The sequence below is a fragment of the Temnothorax nylanderi genome, unplaced genomic scaffold (genome assembly GCF_030848795.1).
Source record: "Temnothorax nylanderi isolate EJ_2023f unplaced genomic scaffold, tnyl_v1.0 TNYL_tig0116_pilon, whole genome shotgun sequence".
Lineage (NCBI taxonomy): Eukaryota > Metazoa > Arthropoda > Insecta > Hymenoptera > Formicidae > Temnothorax > Temnothorax nylanderi.
In genome coordinates this window covers 64,724-84,005 of record NW_027249178.1, presented here as the reverse complement: position 1 = coordinate 84,005, position 19,282 = coordinate 64,724, and the positions used below count along the sequence as shown (strand labels likewise).

General features: G+C 34.9%; 2 protein-coding genes across 2 annotated transcripts; both read right to left on the bottom strand.

Annotated features, from left to right (window-relative positions):
- Positions 1–1,454: 1,454 nt before the first annotated feature.
- Positions 1,455–7,678, bottom strand: LOC139776316 (uncharacterized). Its single transcript, XM_071712888.1, has 7 exons — positions 6,900–7,678; positions 5,788–5,891; positions 5,426–5,582; positions 4,406–4,528; positions 3,444–3,574; positions 2,320–2,596; positions 1,455–1,820 (listed from the first exon to the last, which is right to left on the bottom strand). The coding sequence occupies exons 1-7, from the start codon at positions 7,037–7,039 to the stop codon at positions 1,487–1,489; spliced, it is 1,266 nt and encodes a 421-aa protein (XP_071568989.1). The 5' UTR covers positions 7,040–7,678; the 3' UTR covers positions 1,455–1,486.
- A 91-nt stretch (positions 7,679–7,769) lies between these two features.
- On the bottom strand, positions 7,770–14,684 carry LOC139776287 (uncharacterized). The gene is given in 6 exon segments (XM_071712860.1): positions 7,770–8,807; positions 8,809–9,234; positions 9,858–10,089; positions 10,474–10,733; positions 11,702–11,782; positions 14,294–14,684. Coding segments are annotated over 6 exon segments (1,296 nt in total). The 5' UTR covers positions 14,480–14,684; the 3' UTR covers positions 7,770–8,696.
- Between the last annotated feature and the right edge of the window lie 4,598 nt (positions 14,685–19,282).

The window sequence follows — 19,282 nt, the reverse complement described above, 5'->3', positions numbered from 1 at the left end:
ATTGAAGAGAAATCGATTTCAAATTAATCGAGGAATTCATATAGACGAAAGCTGATTTGCAGGGTTACCTTGTATAACGTGACGCAACGCAATCGCCAATTAAACGTATAATAAATGTAAACCTCATAATCTTTATTCGTTATACATTATGTTATAATCACTTAATTAAATATCACTGAAAAATACAAGAAAGAAAGGAAAATAGAGACTCTCGTGAAATTCTTTATACATTTACTCATTAAATAACATTGAAATATTAACATTTAATTAACATTTTAAAATTTTAACTGCGAACAACTATTCTTTACTTAATTTTATGATATATAAATAATTATAATATAAAATTGAACAATAAGAAAATTACAACGCAGAGATGGAAAATTAAACGACAGATGATAGACATTCTTCTTCTGAAAGCAAAAGCAAATACGTCGCAATATCGATTTCTCACGTATTCTACTGGCGTCCCTTTATCCGGCGAAATGGAGGGCGAAATGCAGTCGGCGTTACGACATTACGTAAGCGATGCATGTAACTCTCCTGCCTGCGCTCGATTATGTGGGAAGCCGATCGCAGCGGTATATCTGTGAAAACGGCACATGTACACGCACAATCGAGGGATCGAATCGAATGTGTGATCACTGAAGCGTGACTTCGAGAGCGGTTTATGTACCCAGGCGCGGGCCTGTGTGTCTTTCTCTCTCTTTCTCTTTCTCTCTCTCTCTCTTTCTCTTTGTTCTTCTCATTCGTAGGATATACTTCAGGTATCTTACCTTTTACATCCTATATATATTTACTATCTACTAGACATAGCAATAATTGCGGCTCCAGAGATAGTCAGGCAGCTTTCTCGAAAATCCCTGTTCCGTCAGTTTAGGTCGCGAAATCCAGGATCTCTCGCCCACACAATGGCGAAGAGAGACAGAGAAAGAAAGAGAGAGGGGGGGGGAGGGGAGAAATTCGATAGAACGAAAAATATTCCTCGGTTTAAAGCGCGGGTTTTTATTTCATAAGTTTTTGTAAATTCGTGAAAAGAAAATAATTGTAAGACATTCCAGTTATATTCCGTTTTATTTAATATATTAATAACAATAAAAGTAAAAAATAAGAGTAAAAAAATAGTAGTGAAAGAAAAGATAGTAAAAAAGGCTAGATGAGTACAATCCTTAATCAAATTCCAATAGATACCTCCAAACACATAATAATATAGTGTAGATATGCATATACATGGTTTATAATTGTACGTTAATCGTTAGATTGATACTATAAATTGATAAAATTGATCAATTAGTGTTATAAAATAACAATTTTTTAAGCACAATTTACATTTTTAACACAGTTATACAATACAATAATTTATAAAAACAGGAATCGAATTTTTTTTTGAAGGAGTATTTTCTATCGGATAACTTGATCGAACACGGCTTTAAATAAATAAACAAATAAATAACGAAATAAATAAATAAACATTTCCGGTTATCCAGTTTTACGTCTCGTTCTCGTCGTCCCTTTCAGTCGTTGCCTCTTCCATCGGCCATTTCCCTGCAGTCGCGGTTGGCTCTACGATGATAGTCGTGGTCGGTGGATCCGTAATCACGATAGGTCCAAGAGGTTCCGCGGTCTGTTCTTCCGTCTTTGGAGGTTCTTCTCCATGCTTATCCTCATTCGAGGTTTCTTCGATACTCGGCTTGTCCGCGAGGCTTTGAACGTCTTGTGATAATTCCATGGTGGCATCGGGCATTGGTGGTATCAATTCCATCGGTGGTACCATAGTTTTTATCTGACATTGTCGGCCCATGTAGCCCAAGGGACAAACGCATCTGCAAGAAAAGCGAACGGAAAATCTCTTCTAATATTTCTAAAGAGGTATCATAAACACAGCCATAACTACGTTAAAATTAAATATTGCAAGAAAACGAGTAAATTTTTTATGTAAGCGTATTTTATTACAAGTTTAGAAATCTGAAAAATCGATAGAGTATCTAAGTTCTTTCTATAAAGATAAATATATGTGATTAGGTTGTAGTATACGATACGTAAAACGATATGAGTAGTAATTGCAACCTGTAGACTTACGTTCAATGTGACATAACTTTCCTTTAGCAAATGTAATAGTAATCTTCTATTACATTATAATTATATTAGATTTTATTAAGATGTCTTTATAAAATAATTATAATGTAATAAAAGATTACTATTACATTTGCTAAAGGAAAGTTATGTCACATATTGAACGTAAGTCTACAGGTTGCAATTACTACTCATATCGTTTTAATTGCAACTAACAATAAGATAAGATCGAATTTTGCTCTATCTCACCTATAATCGCCATCCTCATGTGTCATGCTGATGCAAGTAGCGTTATTTCGACAAACGCCGGGATGTTCATCGCAATAGGTGAGCTTTTCGTTGCATATATCGCCGGCCCAGCCTGGCTCGCATCGACACTCCCATGGTCGTTTACACGATCCATGTACGCATCCTGGATACGGTACACATTCCGTGCAATTGGGTCCTGTCCAGCCGACGCGACATCTGCACGTGCCTGGTCGTCTGCAGCTTCCGCGTTCCCGGCTGCATCCTTGCGCGCAGATCGCTAATAAAAATGCGGAATTTTATCACTATATTATCGTACTATTAGTCTATTAATCTATTATATTAGAATATTATTCATTTTTTATATTGGAGCTAACATTAATGATGATTGGAAAATATGTTTAAATAATTTAATCTTTTTTTTTTAAATAAAAATAATTTTTTGTGTAGCATTTATCTTCTATATTAATTATTTAATTATCAATTTAAATCCAATTTTTTAATGTTAAAGAGAATAAATTTAATAGTGTTTTAAATTCGAGTGTTTTAAATTAGAGATTTGTCGGTACATAACTATATATAATGTAAAACTGTTAACTTCAATTTTTATGTAATTTTTATATTACCATTTTAAATTTTACAATTAACTAACTTTAAAACATATTATTTACAATAGATTGAAAGTTTTCTTAAGAATAATTCTCAAATAATTTTATTTTAATATTAGTTTCTTTAAAAAAATATTGTATTTTAATTTCATAAAATCACAAAAATAAGGAAATAAATGCAACACTTATCCGTCTATTTTGCCGAGAAATTTTTAAAAGGGAGAACAATATTTCTCTAGTGATCCCGAGAAAAGATTGTTGATCAGCAAACACGTACGTGATTCAAGACTATTTTTATTTTTTAGACAAGTCTCGCGCATCTCAATGTATATATATTTTTTATACGTTGTCAAAGTCGGTTAACGAAGGATCTTGTGTATATGTTGAGGAATGATTCCATCCTTCTCACTCTCTACTATCCGAATAGAAGAAAACTAAGATGATTCTCGGTGATAGTCACGGTTTCGTTTATTCTGAGAAGAGAGTCTCTCTTCTGTTTGCTCTCGGGAATAAACTCACGTGTTTGACAAAGCAGTCCGGTCCAACCCGGATCACATCGACACTCGAGGGGCCCTTGACAGGTCCCGTGGGCGCAACCTGGTAGAACCGCGCACTGTTTGCACTTGGGACCTTGCCAACCTAAACGGCATCTGAAAGGAGGAATACGTTAGACTCTGATTTCCCTCTTTCCGACACATCTGTGCCGATAAAAAAATCCTGGCAATTACGTTTTATCACATCAAGTTTTTTAGTTATGTCTAATATTATAACTCTATATCTTTGAATTTATAAAGAATATTCTTCTTTTAATTAAATAGAGAAGATGCCATTTTTTATCGGGCTGGATCTTGATAATAATAATAATAATAATATTATTATTATTATTTCTGTGTGAATTTTGTATACTTTTTCCAACTCAGCAAACCGATTATTTGTCAGTCTTGAAACGCAGCTCTCCGTTAGAAGAGTAAATCCACATTTTTAAATCACATTTTTAAATCTGCAATGCCATGTAAAGAATTTTTTGCGAAAAATATTATCCCAGCCAAGGCCAGGGGTTCGAACCTGGACCTCCCTCCGATTTGTGACGGGCGTCTTTACCAATTTGACTACTGAGGCATGTAATAATATTTATCGCAATAACCGGTAAATATCAAGGAGAACATTTTGTTTCAAGCGACATAAATAAACAATAATAAGTGAAATTGGACCGATATGAATTTCATTGCGATAAATATCATCACATGTGTGTGCCTCATTAGACTACCAAGATCCAGCCCGACCAAAGATGACATCTTCTCTATTCAACTAAAAGAAGAATATTCTTTAAATTTGAAGATATATATAAAATTATAATTTACAAAATCTGTTTTTGATAAGTCTAATATTTTGATGTTAATAGTATGTAAAATCTTGCCGAAAATCTTTGCAAAATGTAGAGCTGAGAGCATGCACGTGTAAGAAGGTGCAAGATTAATCACCTGCATTCGCCGGGTCTCTCGCAGTATCCCTGACTGGAGAGGCAGTCGGGCGCGCAAACGGGCTCGGAGCAGAACATGCCTTTCCAACCGGGATCGCAGGAGCACTCGAAGCTTACGTTACACCTGAAAGTGAAAATCTCTACGTCAAGTCCCTGCCTGTCTATCGAACAGGATCGATCGATGGTCACGAAAGACTGCTCCAAGCGAGGAAGCGTTTCGTGTTACACGGAAATTAGCTCGTTCGCTCACTCAAGGTGAAAGCAAAGCGAAGCCGATACGGGCTGTTGTTATTCAAGCGGCGTTCAATTTATATCGTTACGTGTGCGGCACGATAAATCGTGCCGCATTTATAGCCGCGTGGGTGCTACGTTGTTACTTAGTATAATTGTTGTGGAATTATCGAACATAATAAGAGATCGATGAAGGATTAATTGGAGAGTTTAATCTTCTCCAACGCGGATATGAATGATATTTGATTTTCGCGCTCAGCGCATGTAGAACAGAAATGCCTATGCGAAATCTGATGATATTTTTTTTTTTAAGTAAAAGTAGTAAATTTAAATCTTATCTAATTTGATTTTATAAAATTAAACAGCTAAATTTGTAAAAAAAAAAACAGAAAAAAATAAAAATTTTAATGATATACTTTAATAATAAAAATAAATGATCTACTATGTATAATAGGAAAGCCGTAAAATAATTAGATTAATTAATTAAATTACATACTAAAATTAAACGTAGCTATTATACATTTAATTAACATTATTTTAATATATAACCAATTTAATTTGTAATAATATAATTAAATATAAATTCAGTAATAAATTAATATTACATAATATATTTAATCGACTTGATTTTATACAATGAAGGGAAATATGTATAATATTTTGTGCTGAAATGTAGTTCACATTTTTTTCAAGAGTTTTTATGTTAATGTAAAGTTTTAAGAGATAAGAAGTTAGTATACATTTTAAAGCGTGCTTTCTCTTTATTGCGTATTAAATTAAATAATCGTACCTTCCATGCTGACATCCCGGTAAAGCCACGCATTTATCGCACAGTTCGCCGTAGAAACCTAGCTTACAACGACATTCTCCTGGTCGCCGACAGTAGCCTTGGAGGGGATCACAACCCTTGCGGCAAATCGGTACATCACAAAGATCTCCGGTCCATCCTAAACAATGTTTTATTACGAAAAATGTTTTACAATTTGTATTAGAAAAAATAATAAAAATTTTAATTATTTTTTATTTTTTACATAGCTTTTTTATTTGAAAGGTATATTCTGCTATGAATTAATTTTTGACCTTATAAATTGATCTAATTTATTTTAATTTATCTGTAGAATTCGATTTAATTTAATAAATTATTCTTTATACCTGGCAAGCATTTCACTTCACCAGCTTCGTCGCAAATATAGTGCGAATTCGGATGTTGGGATGCTGGTATTTCGCACGCTTGCTTTTTCCATTTTGGAACGTACCTGAATGATTAAATTTGATAAAGTGCTAAAACTAATATAACAGTTCATAACTTAATATATAACAAGGTCTCATATTCTCGCCAATCAGGAAACAGTGACACAAATACCTATCGATATCTATCAATATGCAAAAGTTGCGAAATGTCATCGCAAATGTTTCTTTGCAGCGCGATTCTTCGCGTTTTAATAAATCAGACAAACGCTTATTAATAATCCGAGAAATACGTTTTCTCGCGCGAAAAAAAAAATTCAATCACTATCGTGCCAAGGAAAACGACGTTCGAGAATGGTTTAAGAATGTGTAAAGTGATTAACTCACAGAAAAGATTACCGTCTACTTATGCGATAATCTGAATTAAAAATCACTTACGGTTGATGCATTCTTGAAGATAAGAAACTCGATTAGTTAGAATGACATTGACACGGTTAGGATTTATTAAAGCCTAGTGTGCTATTTTAATCGCGATTATGATCATTTATGTCTTTTCTAATCGATAGTAATACGGTAAGGTCAGGTAAGATTATGATTGATTAAGTAGTTCATTGAGAAAATAAGAAAAAAAATTACATCTTGTTATTAAAACGAGATGGAGATTTTTCCAAAGTTTTTGATAATAATACAGAAGTATTATTTATAGAAATTTCAAATTTATAATATAATAATTATAATTTCATAGATAATAAATATGTGATAATTCTATAATAAAGAAAAAAAATCTACAATAAATCATAGAACTAAGAAAGTTTTTTTAAGTATATTCTTATAAAAGATAATTTTGTAGTTTGTAAACTACATATTATAATTTATAGTACAGACAAATTAATTTTTTTAGTACTCGAAATTACAATTATGATTATAAAATTTGAACTTGAAATAATTATAAAATAAAAATTGATTAATATATATATATATATATATATATATATACACACATAAAAAATTATTTAGGATTACTCGCTATCTTCGAATGAACTACTTCTGAGCACTACGATCGTAATCTACGGTACCTGGGGCCGGCGGCGAGTCCAATGGGCAGCACGGAGGCCCCTAACGCCGCAATCCTGATTAGTCCATTGTTCGCGTCCGATTGTGCGAGTTGATGAGGAAAGTTGACCAAGAAGGTGGCGAAGAGCAGTAGTATCATCATCTTGACTTGACTTCCGAGTCAAGACTGGGAGGACGAAGACGTTCAAGGCGAAGCCTAGGATAACGGGACCTTGTTCGAGGTCACGGCATACTTTTCACCATGCGTGTGTGCATGTGCGTGCACGTACGTTCGCCTGGTACAGCTCTGACTTTTTAGTCGACTCATCGCGAGTACGTCACTCGAGTTCAACGCACTTTGCGGACGAGAAGCGAGGCTGAAGAAAGTAGAGGGAAAGGGTCTTCTTTGAAAAAAGTTATTCCGAAAATCGAAGGGGATTAAAATATTCCTTAGAGCCAGGAGCTACAAGAAGTTACAAGAACTTTTTTGTTCGGTTCTTTTCTTCCGATAAAGGATTCTCGACTCTCGAACTTTCTGACGAAACAAATTTAAATAAAAAATAAAAAATTAAGACGTACATTTATTAAAAATTTAAGAAAAATTAGAAAACATAATATTGTATATACGATACAATATTTAATGAAATATTTAATGCGTGGAAATAAATTCCTGATATAATACACGTATAACAGTGTTTTTTTTTGCAGACAATAAAGGATGCTTACAGTTTTAAATGATAACTTTGAAAATGTTTTATTTCGAGATTTTTATATTCTTAAAAAAATCGGATTTCTTACGTAAAAAGAAAAAACAAAATAGAAAATTCATACAGTATTATAAAGTAATATTAATGTTATGTGTGTGTAAAGAAATATATAACATAAAATGTGAGAATTTTTGGTCTTGACATTTATTTATTTTGCTATGAATTATATAATACAAGTATTGTACAAGACTGCAGCTATTTACAAATAAATATTTGGAGTTCGACGCTGCTTGTCAATTTTCGGCGATAGGAACTCTTAGAATTCAGTCTATTCGTTGCATTGCATTGAGCTAGAACAACGTGTGTTTATGTACTCCATTATGTAAAAAAAATATATATCCAAGAGTCTGTAAAACTTCAACTAATCGCTACTTTCTTATTCACTGTTCGTATACCTTATAATACTAAGCTCTCATTTGTACATTTTATCTTCCCACATTCTTTGCCTTATTCGTACACATATGTAGTTACTTATAATAGAATATTTACAAAAATACTGTTAGACAATTCAATAGCACATGTACCAATAATGCTCGATACATCTCACAACATATGCATTTGCACATTTAATCTCTTTTTAATTACAATTTTGCCTAAAGAGAAAACTGTGTGCTACTTGAAGGTTTAATTAAAAAAGATGTACGTGCAAATTACTGTTTTACTCACTGCATATTAGATATAATTATTTGTCTATATTTACAAGTTATTTTACTCTACAAAATAATTTTAACTTAAGATTTTCGAATGAATCATAAATTCTATTATATTTATCTGTTGGCTATTGCTGTGAGGTAAACAACTGCTATAAAATCTTTATCGTTAAATTTTTGATAAATATGATATAATATAGATACATATAGTGTGCGCAAATATCGAGATAATTCGTTTGCCTTCGTGACAGAGAAACGCCAGATACCTGATTTATGTACCTTTCATCCTGCACACTGTTGAAAGCGGAAGACCACGCTCTTATGAGAGCAAATAAAGTCCCTGAGTTGTTCTCGCTAAGTTAAGCAAGAAGAAAAAGTTCCAGCTCCAACTTTTCTAGAGGACCTAAGTTTCCTGAATCACATTTGCGTTCGCACCTTGCGTGCTCGCACTCGCGTCTTGCGCTTTTACACTTGCGTTAACATTAATGTCCGTTTCCTTGACTCGCAATAGACTTGACTGGGGAGTGACTGTAACTAGAGCACAATCTCAGCACACCTTGGTTCATCAGCTTCTTCTGCATCTTTGTCAGGTTTCCCTCCTTCATCAGCCTCTTCTCCGCCTCCGTTAAGTGCCCCTCCTCCATCTTGCTCTCTTTTTCTATCTCGCTCCATTTTGCAATCTTTATTCGATACTTTTTAGCTAAATATCGAAGCCTAAAGTAGAGGAGGATTCCCAAGAGGATTGCCGAGACGAATCCCATGAGCCCCATGACTATTGGGTCGTCTAAAAAGTATTTTAGGTTCCAGACTGGTACTTTCAGGGTTCCGCAGACTCCAGTGTCGATGATGATCGGGTAGCTACCGGGACCGTCATCGGTGGCTACTCTAACCAAATATTTACCGCATGGCAAAGAAATCTGTGCCGATTCGCTATCTGTTACCTGTAAGAATAGAATCAAATTTAATATGCATGCACGAATTTGAATTATTTCAACTATTTGATTTTTATTTAATGGATTTCGAGCATTATTTATAAAAGTACAGTTTCATTTGTCATATTCGCACAACTTGATTTAAACAAACTTTTCAAGAATGTATGGCGATATTTAAAAATCCATTAATTAATTTGTTATTAGAAAGAGATAGAATTTTTCTTTCTTTTTATAAATTTTACTATTACTATAAATTTTATATCAATCTATAATTTTTTAAAAATATTACTCTAAAATAATATCATTAACTACTTTTTCACTCTACTATTTGTTTTCCATTTTTTTAAATTTAGAATTCTAATGAAGTTGTGATCCCCAAGAATCAAGTGCCACTCAAAAAATGCCACAGTCTCACTAAAAATTCGAAATATACATCATATGAAAGTAAAAAGTATGAAAGATTATCGTCATATAAGTGTATTCAATTTTACTTGATAATATCATTTTTGTTTCTTAAGTAATTTTGACGAATTTAAACTTACTTGCAAGTATTGTTTCTTAATAGTCATAAAGAGATCGAAACGACTTATTGTTAGCTCAGATTTGAATCCACTTGCAAAATGTTTAATTACCTGGTTGCCCATAACACCGTCTCCCGTCACTTGTTGCCAGGTAACGACGAAGGACGATTTGTAATGCCTCTCCTTCTTGGCCCAGCGTTCAAAGATAGTTTTAAAGTAATTTGAGGAAATCCTTTCGCGTTGATTATTTAATTGAGTTCGCCAGTCGTGCCACGTAATATAGGCCTGATAGAGAGGACCGTAGGCTTTGAGCGTTTCCAGTTTTGGCCTCCATTTTTCCCAACTATAATAATGATAATGATTTTATTAATGACAAAAATGAATAAGAGAAAGAAAGTTTAGCTATTTTGTTTAAAAAAGCAATTTTTGAAAAAATTATTATTTCGGTTATAATATTTACATTTCATTGAAACAAACTTATCGTGAGCAATAGAAATGTTTTAAATGTAATCAAAATAAACGAGACCATGTGTTTGTATATTGTTTCTCATTTTATACCGTGAACTATATCAGACACCTTACATTAAAGTCCCCAACTGAATCTTTTAAACGTTTGTTTCAAGTGTATTTATCTTTAGATTTTTTGTATTTTTGTTGGAAGTTATTTTCTTGATATTCTTTTTGTGAAAATACCTGCATAAAGGTTACATTAAAAAAGACAAAATACCTGTAGTGTCTAACCACGCCGTCCTCCGCGACGACGATGACCCAGCCGCCCGGTATCATTGTAGGCTGCTGTTTTGCGTAGTAATAATTTTCTTCTTCCCACATTCCCTCCAAATTCTTGTTCATTAACACAGCAACGTCATAGTCGTTCATGTGGATAGTTTCGTTTTCTTCAGGAGCCGGTAATTTGATCGGTTCGTATTTCTCTTCCTCCATCCCGCGTGTTTGAAAAAATGTGCACGCGGTTTCACAACCTTGACACTGAAAAAGAAAGGCATATGTTTATACAGAGAAGGTGCATAAGGGATGTATTGTATCTATTTTATACATTTTTATATCAATTTACATAAATTGTCTAAGATAAGGTTTTACAGATATATTAATTAAATTTTTCTTCCTATTGTGACTACTTTTTGTGATTGAATAACATTTCATAAATCTTAATTTCTCGTATAATAAATTAAAATTAACAAAGAGAAAAAAAAGTATATCGCTTTTTTCCCTAAACATTTGAGAGATCCCGGTTTTTCGTCCTAGTTCTATGCGATTGGATCTCCCTGGAAAATAGCAGGTAGTCGGTTTTAAGGATTTCGTCCTCTACTAGACTTTATTGTGCGAGACTTTCCTTTCTTTCCCGTAGAATCGAAAGTTATCTTCAAGCGACAATCGAGATTTTCCTCGCGCTTGGACGAACTAGCCCCCTCGCCTCGAGGCGTAATGAAGGGCTAGACAGATCGACCTAGGTTACCTGCGTACTCGTAAAAGCATCAGAAACACGAAGCTCTGATCAAAGATGACGATCTAAAACGGCGCGCGAATCCGCTTCGAAGAGATTTAAAAAAAAGATAGTCCGGATACGAATGGAGAAAAATCTTTGAGATGCCGTTATGATTGTATATTATGTTATTCATATTTTTTATTATAACAATTATTAGATATATATATAAATATTAAGAGTAAAATAAAAATATGCAAGTAATACGAATATAAATTAAATAAGTGAAAGAGAAAGAGTAAAATAAATATAGACGAAATATGTATGTGTGAAAATAGATATATTAAATAAAATATATGAAATAATTAAATAACGGAACGAAACCTTGAATCGTCAGTCATATGTTATTCGTCTAAATTAAAATTAAATAAAAAAAATTGAAATGAGATAGACATTGAAATATATATAACAGTCGATGAACCAAAAATAGATTGAGAACTTTTTGTTTACTTACATCTTGACTGTGCGTCATGCATGTATCTTCTCGATATTCTTCTTTCTCCAAAAAACCGAGATGATCACAAGTGTCCCAACACTATAAAAAGAAATCTAAATGAAAATCTTATTCAATTTTAAGATAGCAGATTTTTTTAGATTAACATTTTTTTTTAAATTCCCAAATTTTCAATTTATAAAATTTGAATTATTATAGGTTTTAAATTCCTAAATGGTCAAATTCTTTAATTTTTTCAAAAGATTGAGAAGTCTAGACGGGAGAGATTCAGCAGCAAATAAAAAACCTCTCACGGCATGCATGGGATGCACGAGAAGAAAGAGGAGTTACTAAAGGGAGATAGAAGAGAGGGGATTTGAGATGCAGAGGGAAGGGCAGGATAAAAAACGTTGAATCGAGCGATTTAAGGAGAGAAGAAGAAGCGAGGGAGGAGGAAGAGGGCGAAACACCGTGAGGAAGGTGGAAAAGGGGGGACAGGGGGAGAGGAAGGGGAACTGAATTAGCTCCAACCTGTTCCGGGCACAACAGGCATCGTCGTTGTCGTTGTCTTCATATTTATTGGGGTACCGACTCTCGAGTGGACTCGCCCTGTTCCTAAATTCTTTTTTCCCTCTTTTTTCTCATAGCCTATCTCTGTCCCTCCGTTTTTTCTCTCTCTTTCGATTCTCGATTACCCTTCTTCGTCGCGTACCCTTGCTAAGCCCGATTCTCCGCTTCGAAGAAACGAAGGGCCCCGTGGGTTTCTCGCTAATGATGTTTCCCGAAAGCCATGCCGAAATATTCCCTTGCTCAAAACCCGAAAGAAATTCAGGTCCCAAGGGGTATGTTTTCATTTATATCATTAATATAGTATTATACTTTCACATCTTAATGCACATTACATTTCTGCTTAAAAAATATATACTACACGACCTACTATTTTTTTTACAGAACTGCTAAATTTTTAACACCGATTAGTTTTCTCAGCCAAATCAGGCCCACCGATCTTGCGTGCTCTATAATAATTAATCAGCCTAAAATATCAAATTACTATTATTGCTTTAAATCATAAAACAAGAGGCATTATTTTAATCTTAATCTGAAACTCAGTGATTCGTTTGTTCGACAGTGGGCTCGTGAAATAAATGGGTGAAAAGAGCGGCAATTATTTAGAATATTTACAAAAAAAATGGGGATTTAATAATGCAAGATCCAAGAATGGGGAAAAATGAAATGAAAAGAAAAAGAAAATATATATATAAAATATATCTCCATGTATATTTTTTCCAATAATATATTAGAGAAATATTAGAAAAGAAGCATAATTATCTTCACATTTGTGTTCATTATTATTATTGTTAAGAAACTTTTTATATTAGGTTTATTTTTTCAATTTTAATTTTTCAGTAATATTACAATTATTAGATATTATTTATAATGCATTATATCACGTACGTACAAACTTTTATAATACATCAATAATATTTTGATTCAATAAACTTTGTTTTTTTGAAACTTTTACTCTCGGGATTAAAAGAATCAAAAGTTGCGAAGAAATCTCTCCCCTTTCCTTCGATGTCACAATCGCTGCATGAGTCTTCCTCTTTTCTCGAGAAAGAGGAGGAGGTGACCAACTGTATAGTGTTCGTTAAGGGTTTATTCCCGCCTCTCTGCAGGCCGTTATTCTAATGCGAGATACTCCCTCGCCCCCGTGTTCGTCACAGGGGCCCGTACATAAATTTGTACGCTCGGTCCCCTCGGTCTCGCGGGACATGGAATCGATGAATCTCTCGAAATTAATGGACACCCCCTTTAACATAAAATGAGCAACGCCCTCGCGCGCGCGTTGTTGGACGTTCCCCAAGTCCCCCCCAACTGCGATTCTCATCCATATGTGCTCAGGGGGTGGCGACCACACCTGGTGATTTTCCACGGCACTCTCTCCTCATAAAATCGACACCCAAAGATTTAGTGGCACTCTATCCGATTTCCGGTTGCGACCAGTGCCCCTTTTGGGCCGCACACGTACGTGAAATACACACAAGATTACGTTGCACAAACACTTTCTGTCTATTTCTTTTTTTGAAATAAAAATGTTTTCATAATATAGAAAAATGTTAAATAAAGATATACACATCGTACCTTTTTATGTATAACTTCAAAAAAGTAAAAGACTAACAACTTTACATTTATTCCATTGCGAATTCCATTCCATGGCCGATAATAAATTAAGTTTAGCTATTGATTATTTTTAACTAATTTTTGCAATTATTGGGATACCTTTTAAATTCTTGTGGAATTAAAATTTCCCGGCATTTTTTATTAGAAATATTAATATTAGAACGAATAACAGAATCGTAAATTATTTTCAACCATTTTGTCGATAAGTTATAGGAATGCAGGAAGTATAATATTTGTTTTTACGTTTCTTCTCGGTTTTAATCTCGGTTTTAGAAGCAGCACAATTATTCCATGTTGCTGATTAGAAATAAGAAGCGTTTTACTATCTTTGGGATTTTTCCAAAAGCGACTGTCGTGCGCGACTCTCGTATCGAGTATTAAGTTGAAAATTTCTTAGAAAAAGATGACGTCGTGCAAGACGTTCTTAATTACCTTTTGACAGTCACTTATTGGAATTTTATTTATTTCCCAGCAGTTGCCGTCGATCATGTGATGTCGCAGGCACATCGATCGGCACTGCGCGATCTGGATGAACGGTCCGAAATCCAGTTTGGCGGCCGCCAAGGCCAAGGTCGCGCAGAATATCAGCGCCGGAAGCCATGCGATCTTCATCCTCATCTTCGATAACAGAGAACCTTATTCCTCACTTTTTTCACCACAAAATTACTATTATTATTTTCTTTCGATTAAAACTCCAAGATATTTCGCGATCTGATCGATCACGGATCGTGCCGGCTGGACACGAGAGCCACGGGCGTGGGTTCCACGAACGAAATTTCGGTGCGACTGCGGTCCTTCGGGGTTCGGCAACTTCCTTATATAACCGCGCGTCCCTCCACTGCGCGCTCCCCGGGTTTTCGGGTCCCCACCCTTGCTGAGTTACCGTGAAGAGCATCCCTCGTAATTATACGTCGTCGTCTCTCAGCATATGGCCTGCCCCGAGGTCTCAGTCTTGACCGAATTATTCAGCCTACATGAAATGTAGGCCAGTTGAAGAATTCGCGACGCTACGAATATTTCCTAGCTCGGATTAGAATATTCTTTGTGAAACAAATAATATTTTAGTTGAATGACGAATGACTCTGTGAATAATAATGGTAAATAGAATGAACAACGAATTAATAAACAGTTAAATAATAATACGAAAATGCAAGCTAACGCTTGATGTAGCACTTAGCAATAAGTTTCTTTGTAGCATAATGACTAATGATTTTTCTATGATAGTGATTGATGAACCGATTTCAAATAGAAAACAACTGGTATTTCTTGAAAGAATTTTTGACTTTTTTTCCTTGAAAACAGTTTTCCATGACATGACACAATAGCGATACTGAACAAAAGAAAAACCATTAGTTTTCTATACAATTGAGTTTCAATTCTTTTATCCTTTTTAAACCGAGAATAATCATACCTGCACAATGTATAAAATGCAAAAAAACGTAGATAATATATAATTAAAATTTTAATATAAATTATAATTTTCAAATGTGCTTGCTATTCGTAATTGTTATTAAATTTTACATATTATATTCTAATTAATATTAAATTCCATATTGTTACAAACCATAAAGCGCCGTGATTTCACGAGCGACGAGGAAGAAAATTTAATTTGTCCCGCGAGTAAAGTTAATTTCGATTCGTATCCAAGTGCCGCCAAATGGCCAGTTTCATTGTGGTAGAAAAGTGGTTGGTTGGAAGTAAGATGGCGTTTTTTGGGCCATATGCTGTGCGGGGATCTCGTATCGTAAACCAGAGAGTAGATAATTATAATAGGTCCCGAGTGTAATTATTATGTGAAGATGGTAGAAACGATTTGCTACATCATCTAGATGCCCGCTTTACGATTCATCCTTCTTTTCGAGGAAATTTGTACGCTCGATTTACAACAAATTTTTTTTTTTAATAAGAAAGATTATTAATTATGAAGAATTTCCTGTAACTACATTAAAAATTATGCTTATAGACTTTTTCTATTGGGTACTCAGGTATAGATAAGGCATCTATATAACATTATATATCTATTTTTTTACAATTTAATTTTATTAAATCAGAAATTACTGAAGGTATTTATTATTTGTATTAAAAACTGTAGATTTCTACAAATTATTTATAACATATTCGTTGCTAATAATATTATAAATAATAATAGGTTTTGATTTTTCGGATTTCTCAGAAGAGAGCGGTCACGCTTCAACCTTACCATTATGGTCACGAAATTTAAGCGCAATTAGGCGTTCCGCCTATCCAACATCCGGGGTCCACTGTGGGGAGTCTTAATGTAAGAAAGAAGGTGGAGAAGATCCAGTGTGGATCCTTGAACGGAAACAGACGCACTGCGGATCAAATGACCGACCCACCCATCGAAGTTTGATATTACTTCGAAAATTCGTTGCGTACTGCCCTTCCCTCTCATTCAGCAGGTACATGAACTGTTCCACTCATCCTCGCAATCGGGGAAGAAAAATAAAAGATATGGGAGTGGGAGGGAAAACGAAGCGGATGAACAGACTGTACTGCGTCTCCCGCCGGAAGTCGGGATCTACGGGTGCCGCGCGCTACGTCACAATGCACAGGATGTGTACAAATAAGGGTATTTGTCCGCGGCGGCTGTGATTGTAGGGTGAAATATACGTGACGCTAAGAGCGAAGGTACGAGAAAGCTGGGTTGCATCCCTCGCGCTTGTGCCCGACGGTAAAATAGAAAAAGGGGGCCCGAATGATCCATTCATCTAGGCGGTCGTAGTTTAGGGGTGGTGCACACGGATCGCGAAGGCTCCTTCAATAGACGCGAGAGTGACGTTTCATTGTGCGCCGCGCTTTTCTCACACCTGGACCAGCGCGGCTCAGCTCCGCTCCGTTTCGCTTCGCTCGGACGTGCACACAAATATTATCTTAGCACACATAGCTCCTGCGTACAGAACTCGAGAATAACATGTGATTTACGCGGTGATTAATCAGTCTCTTGGTTTTCCGTCAATAACAATTAGAAATGATTGATTATCGAGTTGCTTCTTGCTTCGCGCAACGTATTATTGTGTTCTAGGCAACCGTCCATTGCCCTTAACGGTCTAATGCGAATAGAAATAATAACGTGAAGTTTCAAACTTTGTTAATTGCATTATGTCAATTCTTCTTGAGCTATTTTTCTTACGCTCTTTTTGGAATTTTATATTATATTTTTCTTTTGGAGATAATTTCTTTAGAAATATTTCCATAATTGAAGAAACCACTACTGTTATACTATTCTTACGGAAAACTCAATTTATAACGACGTCTCTAAATATGTTTAATATGCAAGATATAAGAATTCTTTTTATTTCTTTTCTATTTATTTTAAAAGATTTTATTTTTTTATTGTCTATTTGCACATCTCTTTCTATTCCGCGAAATACCTTTTTGTTTTGTCAGTCATTCTACATTCAATGTTCGTGGCCTCAACATTTTTGAATGATTTTGGTTCATCCGCCATAGATAGCATGAAAATATTTTCCTAGGATTCGGTGAGCATTTGTTATGCATTCTTGTCTCATTTTATTTTTTTTTCACGAACTTCACGAAAGAACAACTATCGCATTATCGCATTCCGTCTGTCACGAGTGTACGAGTTCTGTACTTCTTACGAACGCTGATTGTTTATCGGCTTTCGGGGACACGAAAGATTATCTCAGGTCGTGCGATTTTCCGTGCGATTATGTCCATTTTCCAGGATTTAGTTCTATCCTGTAAGAGGCAGAACTTGTAAGACCCTCATCTTTCCTCGTCAGTCGCCTTCCTCGTCTTGCTGATCGAGATACAGATTTTATCTATTGCTCGTATTTTACCGCAACTGCTTTCTTCCGGACACTTTTTGTTTCGTGTTCTGCAGAATCTTTGTTATACAAAATACTACTTTGTATCTCGCTTCGTAAAAAGTAAAAATTAAGAAAGGAGAGTATTTCGGCATCTTTATTTATTATAAATGGCGCCGCATTGTTTCGGATGCAAAATTATTCAAAATCTGAACGTAGAATTAACATCCTGCAAATTTTGATAGTTTATTTCGAGGACAACGACCTAGGGTATCATTCGCGCACTATTTGTCGAATGAGCCTAAAGATCGTTGACTAACAAAGCGGAAAATTCAGGCCGATTCGTTTCATCGAGGAAGGAATAAAGCGAGAGCTTTGAAAGGCAGTTTTCGCGTCAAATGTGGCAGTGACAAATTTTTATTGTGGTCGCCTCGCTTCCCCTTACTCTTCGATTTGTGCCGTCATGCGGATTAAGCTGCGGCGCAGACATATTTCTCTAAACGACAGGTGATGGTGGAAGTCGCTATTGAGGAGCCTCGGATTTCAACTTTTCTACGGAGGAGGACTTTGGCGGGGATCGACCGACACAGTACATCTGACAAATTCTCAAAAAGCAGAATTTATAATCCATCCAGCCACCGGTGGGACATTCTTGGGTCAAAAGCGTGATTCGGAAGTTTACGACTTTGTCGTGCGGGGAGACGTACTCTCTGCTTTTCTTCGCCCATCTTCCACTTCTTTGCGTTATATTGTAAACGCTACATTATGGTATATTACTACAGGAGATAGCGTTATTAAGTTTCAGAGCTTTTCACTCTTGAAAGCATTGACGTTCTTCACAACGTGAAAGGAAGAGGGGAATCGCCCTCAAAATCGCCCTCAAAATCTTTTAGTTTTGAGTTTAGAATTGACATTCACATATTATGTATGCTGTAAATTGAATGTTTCTATTGAGTTACCTATCGCATCTTTTTGGAAAAGAATTATAAGTTTTCCAACTTGTAATATAATATTTAATGGTAGTATATATCAATAATCTTGTGCGGTAAATATTTTTTCTCGTGCGATAAAAGAAACGAACATCGAGAATGCATAAGTACATATAATAAAAAATATACATATTGTGAAAAATAGGAATATTTCTGAAATTCCTTTAGGACCGTTTCTTTTTAGAACCGTTTGTATCTTTTGTTAAATATTCTTTCGAATATTCTTACAAAACATTTTCATAATCGCTTTCATTTATTGTTTTTTTCCGGAAATTATGGTCGGTCGTCTTTTCACGGAAATTAGGATGATTTTGCAAAAATTTTTCTGTATTATATGGTATCCCATTCGATGGTTTAAAAAATACAGGCTTTTTGAAGGTCTCGATACGGTAATTACGAATGTGATCTGCAGGCAAGCGAACAAGAAAGTCAATTGTCCCGTCCCACGTTCCATCTTTCCGAAACAGAAAAGATTTATATGCTCTAGCTTCTTCCTTCAAGGTTTCGTTGACGCCACTATCTTGTAAGGACAACGTTAATTTTAGTTTTTGTCCTTTTTCCCGACAATGTGGTGACGATTGTGATTTACTACGACCGACAAATCATTGCCATACTTAAAGCTGTGGTTATACTCCAATTTTAAT